General features: G+C 42.9%; 1 protein-coding gene across 1 annotated transcript in view; it reads left to right on the top strand.

Moving 5' to 3' along the window:
• CHAC2 (ChaC glutathione specific gamma-glutamylcyclotransferase 2) overlaps positions 1 to 10,912 on the top strand; it is a 33,904-nt gene extending 22,992 nt beyond the window's left edge. Inside the window, exons 2-3 of the mRNA XM_032963035.2 lie at positions 392 to 427; positions 5,560 to 10,912. Of these exons, the coding sequence (XP_032818926.1) occupies positions 392 to 427; positions 5,560 to 5,973 (450 nt within the window). The 3' untranslated portion in view covers positions 5,974 to 10,912. The remainder of the gene's footprint in view (positions 1 to 391; positions 428 to 5,559) is intronic.
• The last annotated feature ends 5,058 nt before the right edge of the window (positions 10,913 to 15,970 follow it).

Below are 15,970 nucleotides of genomic sequence, written 5' to 3'. Positions count from 1 at the left end.
AGGGTCTCTTCAGAGGGTCTCTCTGGGGGGTCTCTCTAGAGGGTCTCTCCAGAGGGACCCTCCAGAGGGACCCTCCAGAGGGACCCTCTGGAGGGTCTCTCCAGAGGGTCTCTCCAGAGGGTCTCTCCAGAGGGTCTCTCCAGAGGGTCCCACGAGTGGAGGTGGACTCCTCTGCCAGCAGTTTGCACTTTTTTATCTTTTGTAATACAGCCCTGGATTTGTCAAATGTCAGAATTTAATTTAAATCCGGTGAACATTGGACTAAAGTATGGGGCAGCATGCTTAATGTATGCTTTGTTCTTCTTACAGCATGTGCCTATTAGTATTACCCAGAGCGTGAACTGTGTGTGCTGCATTCAGTAACTTTGAATGTGATTTTGTCTATTGGCAGCCTGGCAGAGTGGTCACGCTGGTGAAAGACCCTGGGGTGAGTACCTTAGTGTTGCATACACATGAGCTGCTTGAAGGTTTCCATACACACGGTATATTATAGACATAACTATTCCCTCCCCCCGCGTTCGATGCAATGAATCAATGTAATTCAGGGTTGCCGTTCAGGACGCACCAGGTTGGTTTTCCACCGTAGAACCTAAGCCGTGGAGTCAGTCTGTGGCTGACATTACGCGCGATGAATGAGTCGAGTTGCAAACAGATGATGTGTGCTGACACTGCGTTTGAGTTGTACTGACTGATGTCACACACAATGAATGCGGTATTTATTAACCCCTGCCTCTGGCCCTTCTTGGCCCTGTGCAAGACTCGGATGTCTTCTTGTAAGATGAGGTAGTAACATAATTGAATGCTTAATAAATGAATCAAAACTGGCATGAATGTATTATTGACAGCGTTGTATTTGTCTTTTTCGCATAGCTCTACGGGCTACATGTGTTGACGTGGAATGTTGAAACGTGTTTAGCGTAAAACTGAAAGGTGCGCTTCAAAAAATAAAAATTCCCACAGCGTAAGGATGGCTCATTTCATCCCTCGCGTGGAAGCTGACTGTCCAACCTACTGACTCATGGTTCCATCAGCAGGTCAAAGTGCGCCAATACTACGAGGTCTCTTTGTGCTTCCCTTTTGGAATGTTTGGAGCCAATCAGGCTGGGCAGACCTCGTGCCCTGTTAATAGCTGGCCTCGTGTAGCTTGCTCTGCCCCTGTAGCTGTACAATCAAGAACAATCTTACATCTTTGTTTTTGAATTATTTTGTTATTTGTCATATTGGTGGCCCAGGCCACTCTTGCAGATGAGACTCTATCATGGTTAAACAAAATACATTTTACTTAATTTGTCCTTTTCCATAAAATCAAAAGAGTTGCATCTTCATTAGTTGAGTATATTGTACAGAAACGAGTGAATGGTGTATTTACACCTGTGTCCGTGGCACGTTGTTGTATATGTTGGGTATGAAAATTTAATGAAATGAATACAAATTAAATGAATTTTGGGAATATGCATAATTGTCCGAAATTATGTAACTTTATGTAATTATGTGCATAAATTATGCTAATCAGAGAGATAATCGTATAAATTTATGCGAATGTATGCGATTATGCTAATGTGGATAGTTATGATAATTAGGCTTAGCTTCGTTGCCCAGGGCCGTATCATCAATCGGGATCATACAGTGAATTGTATGACGTTATGCAGGTGTGCTGTAAGGATGCTAGATTAAACTTTGCTTCGTTGTCTAGGGTCGTATTATCAATCGGTATAATACAATTATTCTCGCTTTAACATTTACTGATTATGTATTAGTGTGTTTATGTCAGGTCTCCAAATTCAAATTCTCACCGCAGGATACAGTTCTTATAATTAAGATTATTATGCATGAACTTAGGAAGGCACCACTCAGACACTTCTGTGTTAAGCAACTTTAATCTCTAAACAAAACCTTAACACTCTAATATGTGGACTCTTATGCTTGAAATTGTCAACACAGTACTCCAGGAGATGTTCCCCTCATTGATCCATACATTTAACCCTCAATGGTCACGTTTGTCAACTGGGTAACAGTACAATCGATTATTCCTCAGAGTACGTGAGCATACACGGCGAGAGGAAAAGTCCTTAAAAATTCATGCAACGATATTCATACGAAGGCAATCAAGAAACATGTCCCGAAGGCAAGAGTAGTTATCAATTTATGCATTGGTAAGATTATGCAATTACAAAGAAAAAACGACTAAAATCCTTCTAAATGACCGTATCCACGTAATTCAATGGGCAGCAATGTTCTTCACGATCAGTTGATATTTAATGCACCACCTTGGAATAACCCTTCTTGAAACACAAAGATAACTTTTTGGAATGATCTTATTTGTCCCGATATACGTGTTGTGTGTCTTCTTTGCCACTTATTCAATTCTTTGTGTAAAGCAGACGCCGGGCGATGCGTCGTGATGGTGTGAGTGTGGGGGAGGGTCGTACAAACGGCTTCGTTCTCTCTCTTGCTCGGGGGCGGCCACAGTTTCTGTCCACAGCTGGGTGGAAGAGTCAGCACGATGCTCGCCGTCGGCGCGCGATGATCCCCCGTCGGATAGCGCCCGCAGCTCGACCGCTGGCTGTAGTTCCTCACTCTCGTCTTGGTTCCCAGCCGGTGCCGCTCGGTGTGCCTGTGGGTCGAACCCACGGCGCGCTCGCTGGCGCTGACACTCTTGCTCACGGGCGGCCGGTCAGGCTCTTTCCCCTGCTGGATTTGCCGAGTCGGCACAACGCTTGTCCGCTGGCAGCTGTCACCCTCGCTTGGTGGTGCTGGTGGCGCTGCTGCGCGCTCTCTCTTGGTCTATGCTTGGCCCTCTGCGCCCTTTCTCGAGGTTGACTGCTTAACGCTGAGAATAACTTTCAGCGACACTCTGTCGGTCCATGCCGAACTCAGCACAGAGCATCACCTCGCCCCTCTTCTCTGCGATGCACCACACGCATTGTTGATCTCGAGGCCATGCCTCGGAGCTGGCTTGCTGTCCTCTTCCGAGCTGTCCCTTGCCTCGCTGTCCCTTGCCTCGCTGTCCTCTTCCGAGCTGTCCCTTGCCTCGCTGTCCCTTGCCGAGCTGTCACTTGCCAAGCTCAATTGTGTGTGTCGTGTTGCTGTTTGTATCCGAAAAATCTCCCCTCTGCGCGTCTCTTGCGAGAGAAAAAAACCAGATGCTTACTCCGTCATGCTCTCCCCCCGCGGCCGCACCTGATTGCCCCCCTCCCCTCTTCTCTTGGTGACCCCAGGCGGCTGCTTTACATCAAATTTATGTTTGTTTGCACTCCCAACCCCTCCCTTTGCGGTGTCCGCTAACGGAGGGGACGCACCTTTCATACGTATTCATGGCTACCATGTGTTTGTGTCAAATTGTTGGAAGACAAAGGCGGCCGGGGAGGCTCTGATTTCATGGAATACATTTATCTGGTCTTGTGTGTTTGACCTATTTTCTTGTACCTCTAATGAATTAGCCTAGGTCTAATCTCTCGTGATTATTATTTGGTTTATGTTTAACCAAGATTTGTAATGTTATTAGATGTTACCTCCGGTATTTTAAGGGTTTTATTAACTTTTGCTCCCTGTGCATCCAGGGATCCGTGCTTTTTATTCTCGAGGTCAGAAATATCCCGAGGCTGGAGATATAACCAAGCCCTCACTTTCTTGACTGCCAGAATCCACATTCCTTGGTTCTCTTGGTGAAGTTACATAGATAGAAATATACAATAAGAAACAATATGTGAGTTGAATAAGGGTGAAATAAAATAAGTAATAATAAAGCCACTAATATAGACTGCAGTCTATCATGTCGACTTATTCTTATAGCCAAGCTTCAACTTTTTCCGTAAAAAAAAAAATCAGTTATAATGTCCGTTTGCCGTGTGCTCTGTGTCCGTGCCTCTGATTCTGGATGTTTGTTTGTGAACTGTCCAAAGCGCCAAGCAGGTAATGGCATGCGGTCCTTTGGCAATCTGGAGATTTTGTAGATGTCGTTAACCTCCCTTTGCTCCGGAGTTTATTATTTAGTGGCTTTTTACGACCTCCAGATGCTTGTGGGAGGTAGCGGGTTTGAGGGAGATTTATTTATTTTATCGATTATTATTATTATTTTAAATGGCAGAATTATTTTGAATAGCAATTTTTTTGGAAAAAGGCCTATATATACAACGTCCAGAAGATGAGATGTAGCCACAACATTGTTTGCGTGTGGGAGCTAAGTGGACTTTCGGGTGATTGTACGGGCCTTCAACCAGCATTACATTGATCATGGCTGATGATGGATCCATCACATGCCCTGAAGAACCAATTACAACATTTCGAACCTGGAGCTGTTCGTGTTATCATTGGCTGAGAGTTGTCTTGTGAGAACTCGTATCTCTTGGCACATGTGATGCTTCGCAGGATAGTTTTATCAACCGGAATTCAAGCTAACAACTGAAACGCAACGGTCAATGCGGAAAGTAAATTTCTTTTTGCATCTCTTGCATGTTGACAGAGCCCTACGCTGTTTAAGAGTGGATACCTCGTGCATTAAGATTCAAGAAAAAATTGGAAGTGGGCAGTTGAAGAACGCACGGTGTTACCCTGTTGGCTGTAGTGCCGGTGTTACCCTGTTGGGTGCTGCATGGTGTGGTGGTGGTGAGGTCATAGTTTAGTGAAGTCAGCACCGTGTTTAACTGAAGATGTGACGGATCGCACTAATTGTTAAATGTGTTGTGCTAGTCATTGCACCGCTATGAATAAAATACAACCTTACGTTATTGTATTTGAGATTGATTCTGCTTGAAATAATGTATGTTTCCATTGCGTGTTTTCACAGTTAAGAAAGCAAGGAAAATTAATGTTCGTGAAGGTTATTTTATTTGTAAACATCTGAACAAACTGCAGTGTGTGCACTTGTTGAAAGAGCTTATTTCACAGGCTTCAAGGCATGTACTGCCCATTATTAAACATGTTTTTTTTTTTCCAGCATGGTAATGTTCCATTATGCGCGGTATTGAATTCACCGTGTGCTAATGTTATTATTGTATAATACATGTGGTCATGCAGTAACCATTTTCTGACACAGTGTTGCAAGTGTTACCACGGCTGACCTTCAGTGGCACTGTACGGTAACACTACCCCTATCCTCTCACTATGCGCCGTCTTGAAATACACTTTATAAAAATATGAGTCTAAATGTAATCACACGTTGATGACATTTATTTGGCGTGTGGGGTAGTGCCGGAATGGTAACTGTGCAGCGCTACGAACCCGATTCCCAGCTACAGCTAAGATCAGTGGAAAATCACATCAGAAGCGGCGCTTTGATTTGCTGTGGCATTTAAGCGACCTATGAAATGTCATTGCTATGCGGAACCAACGGACGGAACACATCTGAGAGGACATCCATCAAAGAGAATGGAGCGATGAAATCGGTTCACGTGCGGGTGCCGGATGGATTGTCGCATCGCAGGATCGTGAGAAGCATCAGTGGCTTGGGGGAGACATTCATCCAGCAGTAGGATGATCGTGGCAGATGTGGATCTCTGCGTTACAAACCAAAACCCTCTCTCAATTCCCCCTCCCCCCCCCATTTTCAACATGCGACAGAATTCTGTGTGGGGGGTTGCGTATAAAATCCGCGACGACCTCCGGGAGGATGTCAAGCGGACGCTGGACATCCGCGAGCAGGGCGGCTACAACACGAGCTTCGTGATGTTCTACCCCCGTGAGGTGGAGAACGAGCCCTTCCTCTCCATGCTCTACGTGGGCACCGAGGACAACCCCAACTTCCTGGGGCCCGCACCCATGGAGGAGATCGCCCAGCAGATCCTGATGAGCAGCGGCCCCAGCGGGCAGAACACCGAGTACCTCTTTGAGCTGGCCAACACCATGAGGAGGCTTGTGCCCGAAGCCCCCGACCAGCACCTGTACACGCTCGAGGAGATGGTGCGGGAACTTTTGATCTTCTGCAGCAGCAGCAGCAACAGCAGCAGCAATGGTAGCGTCGTGCGTGCTCAGTAGGGCTGCCGCTGCTGTTGCTGCTGCTGCCGCCATGGGAGTCGGCGATGTCTTTCCCGCCTCGGCGTCTGTGGCCGCATGCAGCTGCGGTGTCGCTCCCAGTTTTGTTTTTTTGTGACGCTAATTGTTAATTGGCCACGGATCAGAATCCTTATTAGAATTAACTGAAAGTGGAACGTGGGGAGATTTATTGTGCAACTCGGTGTCATGGTTGGAATGCCATGGTTGAGTTTAAGGGAGTATTTGGCAAGCTACGTTGTATAATATTACAAATATTTAAACAGACCCATTTTAAAAGAGTATTTCTTGAATTGAGCATAATTGGCAGGAATTAATTTGTATGCGTGTGCTTTAAGTGCCTTCTTTAAAACCACTTTAACGTTTTAGAGAAGTTTGCTGCTTATTAGAAACTTACATTTTATGCAATGCCATGTTTCATGATTTTCCATGAGCAGAGTCTCATTTAAACTTTTTTTAAGCTAATTACAAAACAGTAAAGGTGAGGTGTTGAGTCCGTAAAAAATTATGTTTTTCAGTTTTGTGCAGAGTAGTTGAATAACACTCTTTGGTTCTATTCGGTAAAGTCACGTAAAAAACAACAAAAAATTAAAAATTCACGACGTTTCGGCCACAACACAAGTGGCCTTCATCAGGTGAAGGGACCAGACTGTCGAGCGCTGTCCTCTGGACAGTCTGGTCCCTTCACCTGATGAAGGCTACTTGTGTTGTGGCCGAAACGTCGTGAATTTTTAATTTTTTGTTGTTTTTTACGTGACTTAACCGAATAGAACCAAAGAGTATGGATCCTTGCAGTCACGAAAGCTTCAAATCTAGTTGAATAATGATATTGCAATGTATGCATTCAGTCAAGGTACAAATGTTGCCCACAGCTAGAATACTCAACGTGCCCTGCCCATGGGTTCACAGTTAAACTATTTTGCAATATAAAATGTGAACCTGCATCGGGGTTCGTAATAATTTACATAATTTACTTCAGGGTGCTTGAAAGAGTAGGCCAAGTACCCTTGCGGGGCCTCTCGAGGGCTCCTTCTGGTGGAGGCCCCTTCTTCCAGTCGTGGCTTGACCAAGCAACTGCAGGGCTGCAGCTTTAGCTCCAAGTATGGCTATTGCCACAAGTGTGTTGTCGGCTTGCATAATTAAGTCTTCCACTAAATTGTGTCCCCAAGTGTTTGGACCAATTTTTAGTAGAGTTACCAATTTAGATTAAATCTATTGTCAATCTACAGACAGTGCTGAGATGAACTTAATGGGCACAATGGCTTGTCTTCATTGAGTAATCTAAAATTTTATATTTGACGGTTTTGAAATTTTTCAAATATTTAAGCAATTAAATGTTGACAATTGTAGTTATTATTTATTGTTTTAAGCTAAAGAGAGTTGTGGCAAAAATATATTTGTATTTTCGGTTCCATATCGGAACAAATTAGTGTTGTATAATAATGCGTTCAGTTAAATCCAAAGTAGTGTGCTAGGTAATGCTTTTAAGTGAAGATTTCGCAGCAATCGCCAGATGTCTCGTTCCACTTCCGATAAAAACGAATGTGAATACTTGCCCCGTGAGCCCCTCCTGTCCTCGCTTCAGCCAGGTTCGCTAATTTGCGATTTTTCACGTAAAAACTGTCCATACTAGAGCATATTACAGTTGATGATATAATACAGGAGTGTTAAGATGTTCAAACAAACACCAAATAGACAGCTCTTACGAGACATCAAGTCGGCATTAACCACACACAATTGTGGGTAAAACATGCAAAGGTAAATATTTTTAGATGATGTATGCGTTGTCCTTGAAGCTGATTGGCCTACACCAGAGAGCCTCCTTCATGGCTTCCTTCACTGGTGCTTTAGACCAAATAATGCCAGAAGGTGAACAGCACAAGGACGATGCAAATGCAAAAGAAAATTATCCTTGGCGTTTGATAAGTCGGTTTTTTTAGAGATGCGTAATTCAAGTTATTGATGTACGGGAGAACTTCTGTTATTCAAGCCCCTATGTACTCGTAACTCCTATTATCTTTGTATCTATGGCCCTATTTTTATATAAGCAGTTATGAGTGATTTTACCCATGGTGCTTAGCAAAGTTGCTTCCTAATAATTACATTGTTTCAGATGGATAAGAGGGGGTCACGTGGCAAATTCGCCCGATTAACCATGGGGGTTATTTGCAATATTTCCCCCGTGGATAAGAGGAGTCAAATTGCAGATCGTCCTACCGATAAAAGGATCCACGGTTATTAGTCTGCCATATCACCGTGGATAAAAGGAGATCTCCTGTAGGACACTTATTACAAAAAAACATTTTTACAAAATGCCATTTTGCTCTAATGCACAGCATTATCTGTCGTCCAAAATGATAGAAACAGGCACTGTATTAATCGTTTACCATACAATACTTAAAGTGCCGTATTGTGTACGCAAAATATATTCAGATGTGTACACAATGGTGAATTCATAATTGAATTTCAACAAATTTACTGACTCAAGGCCAATTTGTTTTTGGACTCCACTAAACCACTGTTTGTGTCTTTCATGTTTGCATTAACAAATAAGCATCTGTAATTTTTTTTGTTCACCAGTTTGCAGTTGGCAGACTTTATGGAAAAAGCACTTGGGGCAAAACCAAACCAATTGTGATAAGCTGTGCAATATTGTGTTTTTAAACATCCACTTTTTTTAGTTAAGACTGTAATATATAAACGAATAGACTTGCAAGTGTCGGGACGCTGACGTGGTGCAATGGTGTGCACCTCGGACTTGCAATCTCGAAGTCGCCCCTTTGATGTCGATCTCCCAGCTCGGCATTGGAAACAATGGTGGAAGTTTCTCACCCCCCCCCGCCTCTGGCCACCTCGCAGTTTGAGTGAACGGGCATCCCGCAGTCGGTTGGTCGGTTGTGTGTGGTGGAGTCAAGTAAACCTCTTCCAAGACACATCTGACCAGCATGGAAGAGTAGACCAAATACCCTTCAGAGCGGCTCTCTAGAGCTCCGTCTAACGGAGGCCTTTTTGCCAGAATTAGCATGAGAAAATAATTAGCAGGGCTGCACATTTATCTGCACCACGTGGTGGATTCTATCTTTGAGATAAAATACTGCGGTACACTAAATGCTGGAGAAGATGATAATAATGATGCAAAAGAGGGTGCTGAATTGGTTTACTGTGCTCTGATTGACCCCAACTTCATTGATAAATTCCAACCGTAGATAAATTCATGCATCTTTGGGTCATCCCGTTTTCACTCGTTTTTTCTCTTCCAAATCTGCTTCTTTCTGCACTGTCATCCTGCAACAGTTTACTTGCGTGCTTTCGGATGCGCTTCTGTGGCCGTCTAGAAAGCTCGTCCGATATTATAAAGCCACTGGAGCTATCTACATTTAAATCTAGATTGAAAACGTATATCTGTAGAATTGCTTTGTGTGTTCAGTTTGTCCTTCTCCCCCACATCTCAATTAGCACGGTTGGCTACATACAGTGTGAAATAAGTTCAACATACATTCACATTCATTGGCTGAAAATAAATGAATTTAAAAGCATAAAATGCAAGACCCTTCTGAAAAAAATTAATTGGACTCCATGTGGCTTCCTGGTAAATAAATAATACTGGTAGGAACTAAGTTGTAAACTGAGTCTACCAGCCTGCAATAGATTAATGTGTCCGTCCGTCCGTCCCCTTTCAATACTTTAACGAAGTGAAATCTCTTGCTGTTGCGTGTAAAATCAGCAATAGACAGCGCAGAGACTTGATATGTCTTATTGCACCCAACATTTGGAAGTCACATTATCTCATTTGCGAAATTCTACCAGCCCACCCTGCAGGGACCTGTTTATTATGTTGAATGAGCCAACTTCAACATGTAAACAGTTATGTTGCCCAATGTAAACTGGTGTCCTCATGTATACATGTACATTCGTATGTGGCAATGACGGAAGTCTTTCACATTTCCGGCAAAATATTGGTGTTATGGTGAGGATTGTTTTCTTTTTAGTTAAGTGGTTGCTTACTTTGTAGATACTGTCAGAGAAAATAATAACACTCATTGACCGTAAAATGTGGTGAGTACCAATACATCTGGCCTGTAAAGTACATGGGGGAATGATTAAGCATTTGTGGAAAAAAAAAGACTGTATACGTTCATATATTCTTCACGCATTGTAAAGCCACGAGGCATGCTCACTAGTCAATGTTGCCTTGAAGTACGCGCGTGCCAGTTGCGTGTTGTGCGGTGACCAAGCGCAGTGGAGAGGGAGCTGAACGCGCTTGCTCGCCATTCTTTAGTTCACCAATCGTGAACGCCTGCCGATGTAAGCTAGAGAAATGGCGTGTTCGGCACCATTCGGCTGTTGTGTAACATTGAAGCCATTGTTTGCACGGACACATTTGAGAGATTACAAATCTGTTTTGATTAATGGCACCCAAACACGTAACAGGGGTGTCTGTGAGGAGGCTCCGGTCTCCCATCCTCGCAGGACTGTGGACCGTACCTGTGCATCTCTCGACTTAGCGCTGCGTGCAGTTACTCGCACGGCGAACGTCGCCACACGCAAATAACCGCGTGCGTTCGTGGTCATTTTGCCGCATAGGGACTGCTGTCATTAGAATATGGGGGGGGGGGGTCCCCGAGGTAATAAATAAATCCAACTGCGGCTGGGCATTCGGCTGGTTGAGATGCGAGCGATGCAAGGCGCTCAGAATTTCTTGCTAATTTAAGCACCCAGCACATGCAAATGCATCGCTTATTCTTGATCATCCCATCAATCTGCTCACAAAAACCTCACCACTATAACCCCAGGAGAAGGTTTGATAAAACAAAAATTGCATGAATGCCTATCGGGTGTCGGGGATTGTTTATTTATTTGATGTATTTGTTTTCTGCAATGTAACAAACTACAAAGTCTGCAATAAATACGGTGACTAAATGGATTCACTACTCTTTCCGTGACAACCCATTTTACCCCGTGGCATTGGAAAGTTGGAGAGGTATTTATTTTTAACACTTCTAGCACCCCAGACCTGTCACGCAGCGCTGTGGACTCGATATTTGCTTTGCTCTTGTTGATGATACGTGTTTTATTCTTTGGCTCTTTCGGTAAAGTCACGTAGAAAGAGAAAATAATGAATTAAATAATAGCATACGACGTTTCGATTGCAACATAAGCAATCATCATCAGGTACAAATGGAAGAGAAAACAAACCTAGTAAATTCATATTCTTAGCTCTTTCGGTAAAGTCACGTTGAAGGGAAACAATAAAATAATAAAATATATAAAACAATAAAAATTCTCACGACGTTTCAACCATAACACAAACGGTCGTCATCAGGTGTGTCGGTTTGCATTAATGTATTTATTTCTAAACGGTTTATTTATTTATAAAATAGACGTCAGCGCCACACGCAGCGATTTGGCAGTTTATTTAGAAGGACTAGTCCATCTATGTTCTGAAAAGAGGAGGGGGGAGACGAAAAATTAATGTATGCTGTCTGAAAGCCACTGTAAGCGTGAACAATCAATTAAGACCTGAAATGGTTAATCAAATCTTTCCAAAGATTGCTAAGCCAGAATCCATCTTCTCGGATGAAATTGTCTCTGTGCTTGTATATGTGGATAGCCTCATGAACGAATCTCTCATGGTAGCCAGATGGCTTACAAAGAACCTCTGTCTTGGAAAAGTCAATGTCATGTGAGCCTACTGAATTATAACAATGATCTGCCACGGCCGAGGTGTTGGTCCTACCGTGTTTAAGGTCTGCTTTGTGTTCACGAATGCGGTCCGAGACATGGCGTTTGGTTTCTCCAATGTAACTACTACCACAGAGGCAACTTAGTTTGTAGACACCAGGGTACTGTATGTCCGGAATCACATCTTTTACAGACGGAACCAGATCACGGATTTTATGTAATGTGTTGAAACAGACCTGGATCTTGTGTTTATTCAAGATTTTGGAGATCTTTTTTGTGATCCCCGCAATGTAGGGTAAAGTGATGGTTTTGAAAGGCTCTTCAAGAGGGTCCTTCTTCATGGTTTGAGTGATAGCTTTGCGGATTGTATAGTCGGAGTAACCATTAGCCTTAAGAGCTTGGTGTACGTGCTTGAGTTCACTGCCTATGTGTTCCTGGTCGGATATGCATTGGGCTCTATGGTACAGAGTCTTGATGAGAGAATTCTTCTGTGATGGATGGTGCTGGGAATCCGGTTTCAGATAAGCATCCGTATGGGTAGCTTTCCTGTAGACAGAGTGGCTCATTGAACCATCAGGTCTCTTATTTATTAGGACATCCAAAAAAAGGTAGCTTGCCATCTTTTTCGACTTACATGGTAAATCTGATGGCTGGGTGTATGGAATTGATGTGGTCGAAGAATTGGTCTAGAGCAGGCCGGCCATGTGGCCAGATGACAAAAGTGTCATCCACGTACCTCTTCCATAAGGTTGGGCGCAGAGTGGCAGTCTGGATGGCGTCAGTCTCAAATTTCCCCATGAAAATGTTAGCTATAACCGGAAATTAATGCAAACCGACACACCTGATGACGACCGTTTGTGTTATGGTCGAAACGTCGTGAGAATTTTTATTGTTTTATATATTTTATTATTTTGTTTCCCTTCAACGTGACTTCACCGAAAGAGCTAAGAATATGAATTACTGCAGTCACGAAAGCTTTAAATAAAAACCTAGTAAACTTAGAAATATAATGCAATACAACACAGATGTTCGGCTAACATAACAGTCAACACCCCACCTGTAATAAAAAATGACTACAAAAGGTGTAGACACCAAGGCGCACTACCACAGGCGGGACTGGCCACAGCGGACCGAGTTCTCTGTAGGGAGGAGCAACGTCAAGTGGGAGCCACTGGTGGACCCCCGGAAGGTGCTGATGCCACCCACTGCACATCAAATTGGGCCTTATGAAACAATTTGTCAGAGCTGTAGGTAAGGAGTCGGCAGCCTTCAAGTACCTTCAAGACTTCTTCCCTAAGCTGTCTAAGGCAAAGGTCAAAGCCGGTGTCTTCGTCAGACCACAGATGAAGATCCTGGAGTGCAATGAATTCCCCAAGAAGCTCACTAGTAAGGAGAAAGCGGCTTGGAACAGCTTTGTCGCAGTGGTTCGTGGCTTCCTGGGCAATCGCAAGGTCGAAAACTGGAGCTGGTTGAGACTTGTGAAGAACTACAGCTCAATGGGCTGTAGGATGTCCCTCAAAGTCCATATCCTTGATGCTCATCTTGATCAATTCAAGGAGAACATGGGAGCGTACTAAATTGAAGGAGAACAGGAGGCGTACTTGGAGGAGCAAGGTGAACGCTTCCACTAGGATATACTGGACTTTAAACGCCGCTATCAGGGGCAGTATATCTAGAACATGATGTAAACTACATTTGGGGGCTGATTCGTGAGAGTGATTTACAGTCTAATCGTAAATCTCGAAAAACTACTCACTTCTAAATATTTCGTAGTCATTTTTGTATTACTTATAAATACGTGCTAATTTTGATTCATATGTTGTTTATTTGTGACTTTATATGAACGAAAAGACACATTCGCCCGTTGTCTCATAGAAAATATGTAGATTTCAAAATATCACTGTCCTGGTCACAAAAGTAAAGTTGGTGGGGAATAATATCCATTTTCTATACTTTTTAAGCATAACAAATTACGAAATAACACTACTCAAGAACAAAAATTGTGTTACATCGTGTTATCTTTCAAAAATGACACGAGAGTTGAGCGTGCAGTACCTTCATTGGCTATTTGATTTTGGAATGTTATCGCATAGCACGTGGGCAGTTTTTGAAACCAAATTATCCGAAAAAAACTTTTGTTCGATGGTCATTGTTTTTTTCTTCTTTGTTTCGTTTTCATCTAAAAATTGTTTTTTGGACGAACCCTGTATGTGTATATAAAGTACATACACGGATGTGCATATCTTACGGCAAAAAAAAACTGTACGGTACATTATTTTCTCGTAATTAATACTTCATTGGCTCGACGGCGTGCCGAGACGGGTATTGCCACGGCTGAGCGGGAGGTGAAAGACCGAGATTGTACGTCTTCCGTTTGTTCACCCTCGCCGAAGGAACATTTACATATTTTTTTTTGCAAATTGGAGCTGAAAGTCAAATATCATGTGAATTTGTATTTCCTCACTCTTAACAAATGTCTGCTTAAATGCATATTTCCATTCGGGCATAAAAGTTTATACTTGCAAAAACATGCAGTCTGACTTTTTGAATACAACTCTTAATGTGAATCTAAGATTATTTAGTTTTTCATTTTTCAAAACGCGTATCTGACTATTTCCCTGTAAATAAATATGCATATTCAAAGGTGACCCATTTATGGATAACCCACTTATTTCTTATAACCCTCTGAACTTTTATTCACGGGTGACTGAATGCTGTCTTGTGAAAATAGATGGCTCTATATCGTAGTGTTAAACGGTTGTAAGAATTGTACAACAGTATCGAGATTCGTTGGAGACACGTCGAGGATTTGACATAAAATGTCGCGATTATAATTGATTCCTATCATTTTAGTGTGGTACAGTATCTCTAAATGGATGGCCAGTATTTATGAGACATTTTAACACTTGAATACACTGCCATTAAACACCTGGTCCAACCTACCGCGATTTGCTTTGTTCATTAGGGCTCTGAATAAACGTTATGTTGGGCGATTCACAATCAAATAGTTGTGTGTGTGTGCTACGAAGTATATACCCACAGGTCGTTTTTACAGTACTGTGGTGGTGCAGCAGGGGGCATTATGCCTTGTGTCAGTACAACACAAGGCAGCGGTTGGCATCTTCATTGCTACGTCACGCACTTTGAATACTGGTTTTTTTCTTCAATTTAAAGTGTTATTGATTGGCTCGTGCCAGATTCTCCCAAACAATCCACTTCTAGCTCAGTGACGCTTTATCACGACAAATATAAAGGATAATTACTTGATGTACAGATGATACTCATTGCAGATTGTGATTTCGTCTCTATTATAAATTTACTTTGTGTAAATTAGTTGAATTAGAAACACTTCTTGATTATTGGAGTGTCTCTTAAACAATGTTTACTATTTTGTAAACGGTCACTGTATCGTGCACTTTAAGATGCGCATCTGCGGTCGTCTGGAACGATCTTCCTTCTGATATTAGGAAGCCACTGAAGCTATTATGCACTTTTAAATCCAGATTGACAAACTCACTTCTTTAGAACTCCTTTTTGTCTTTAGTTTGTTCTTCCCCTGCACCTCCGATTATCATGGTTGGCTACGTACGGCACAAAGTACAACTTATACACATCGAGGTAACTTCAAATGCCAATTTAAAACCCGCAGAGTGCAGCCTCCAATTCGTATTATCAACTTTATCCCTCTGGCTTATGTGCTATGGAGAAAGACCATTGGCCAACATGTCATTTTTTTATGTTTTCCCTTTAAGGCCAGTGTTATTGATGAAGTGTTATTTTTTTATTCCGCCAATAGGTGATCCTGCCATGCCTGACAGCACGACCCGTGTCCCACTGGCATTCAACCCACTTGCCCACACTCGCATGTGTGATCTTTCACCATGGAGCCACAAGGAAGGACTCTGTAGACTTAGCAAAATCGTCTCTGCCAAGCATGCTAAAATAATGCGGTGGTTCCAGTGCTGATTATTTTAAAGAATGCCTTCAGATGCCTCTGGATATGGAATAAAGCACTCGGTCGCATTTGACACTCGATGACCCCTCCACGTTAAGCTGCACGCTTTGCAGCCACGGAAGGTTGGGTTGTCCCAGAGTCGTCGTTTGCATTGTTGCTTTTGCTCTTTTTGACGTTGTGTCACCAGAGCGATGACATTCGTCGTCTTGTGCCACGCGACTAGGAAGACCACGTGGACAGTTACTATCGTTGTCCCCATCCACGTCGTACAATTCCCAGTAAACAGGTCTTGCGCGGTGAATATTTCCACAACAGAAATCCACAGAATGATTGCGAAACGCGACA

This window comes from Petromyzon marinus, chromosome 29 (genome assembly GCF_048934315.1).
Source record: "Petromyzon marinus isolate PM22_M1 ecotype Great Lakes invasive population chromosome 29, UKy_Petmar_22M1.pri1.0, whole genome shotgun sequence".
NCBI lineage: Eukaryota > Metazoa > Chordata > Hyperoartia > Petromyzontiformes > Petromyzontidae > Petromyzon > Petromyzon marinus.
This window is presented reverse-complemented; position numbering and strand designations above follow the sequence as displayed.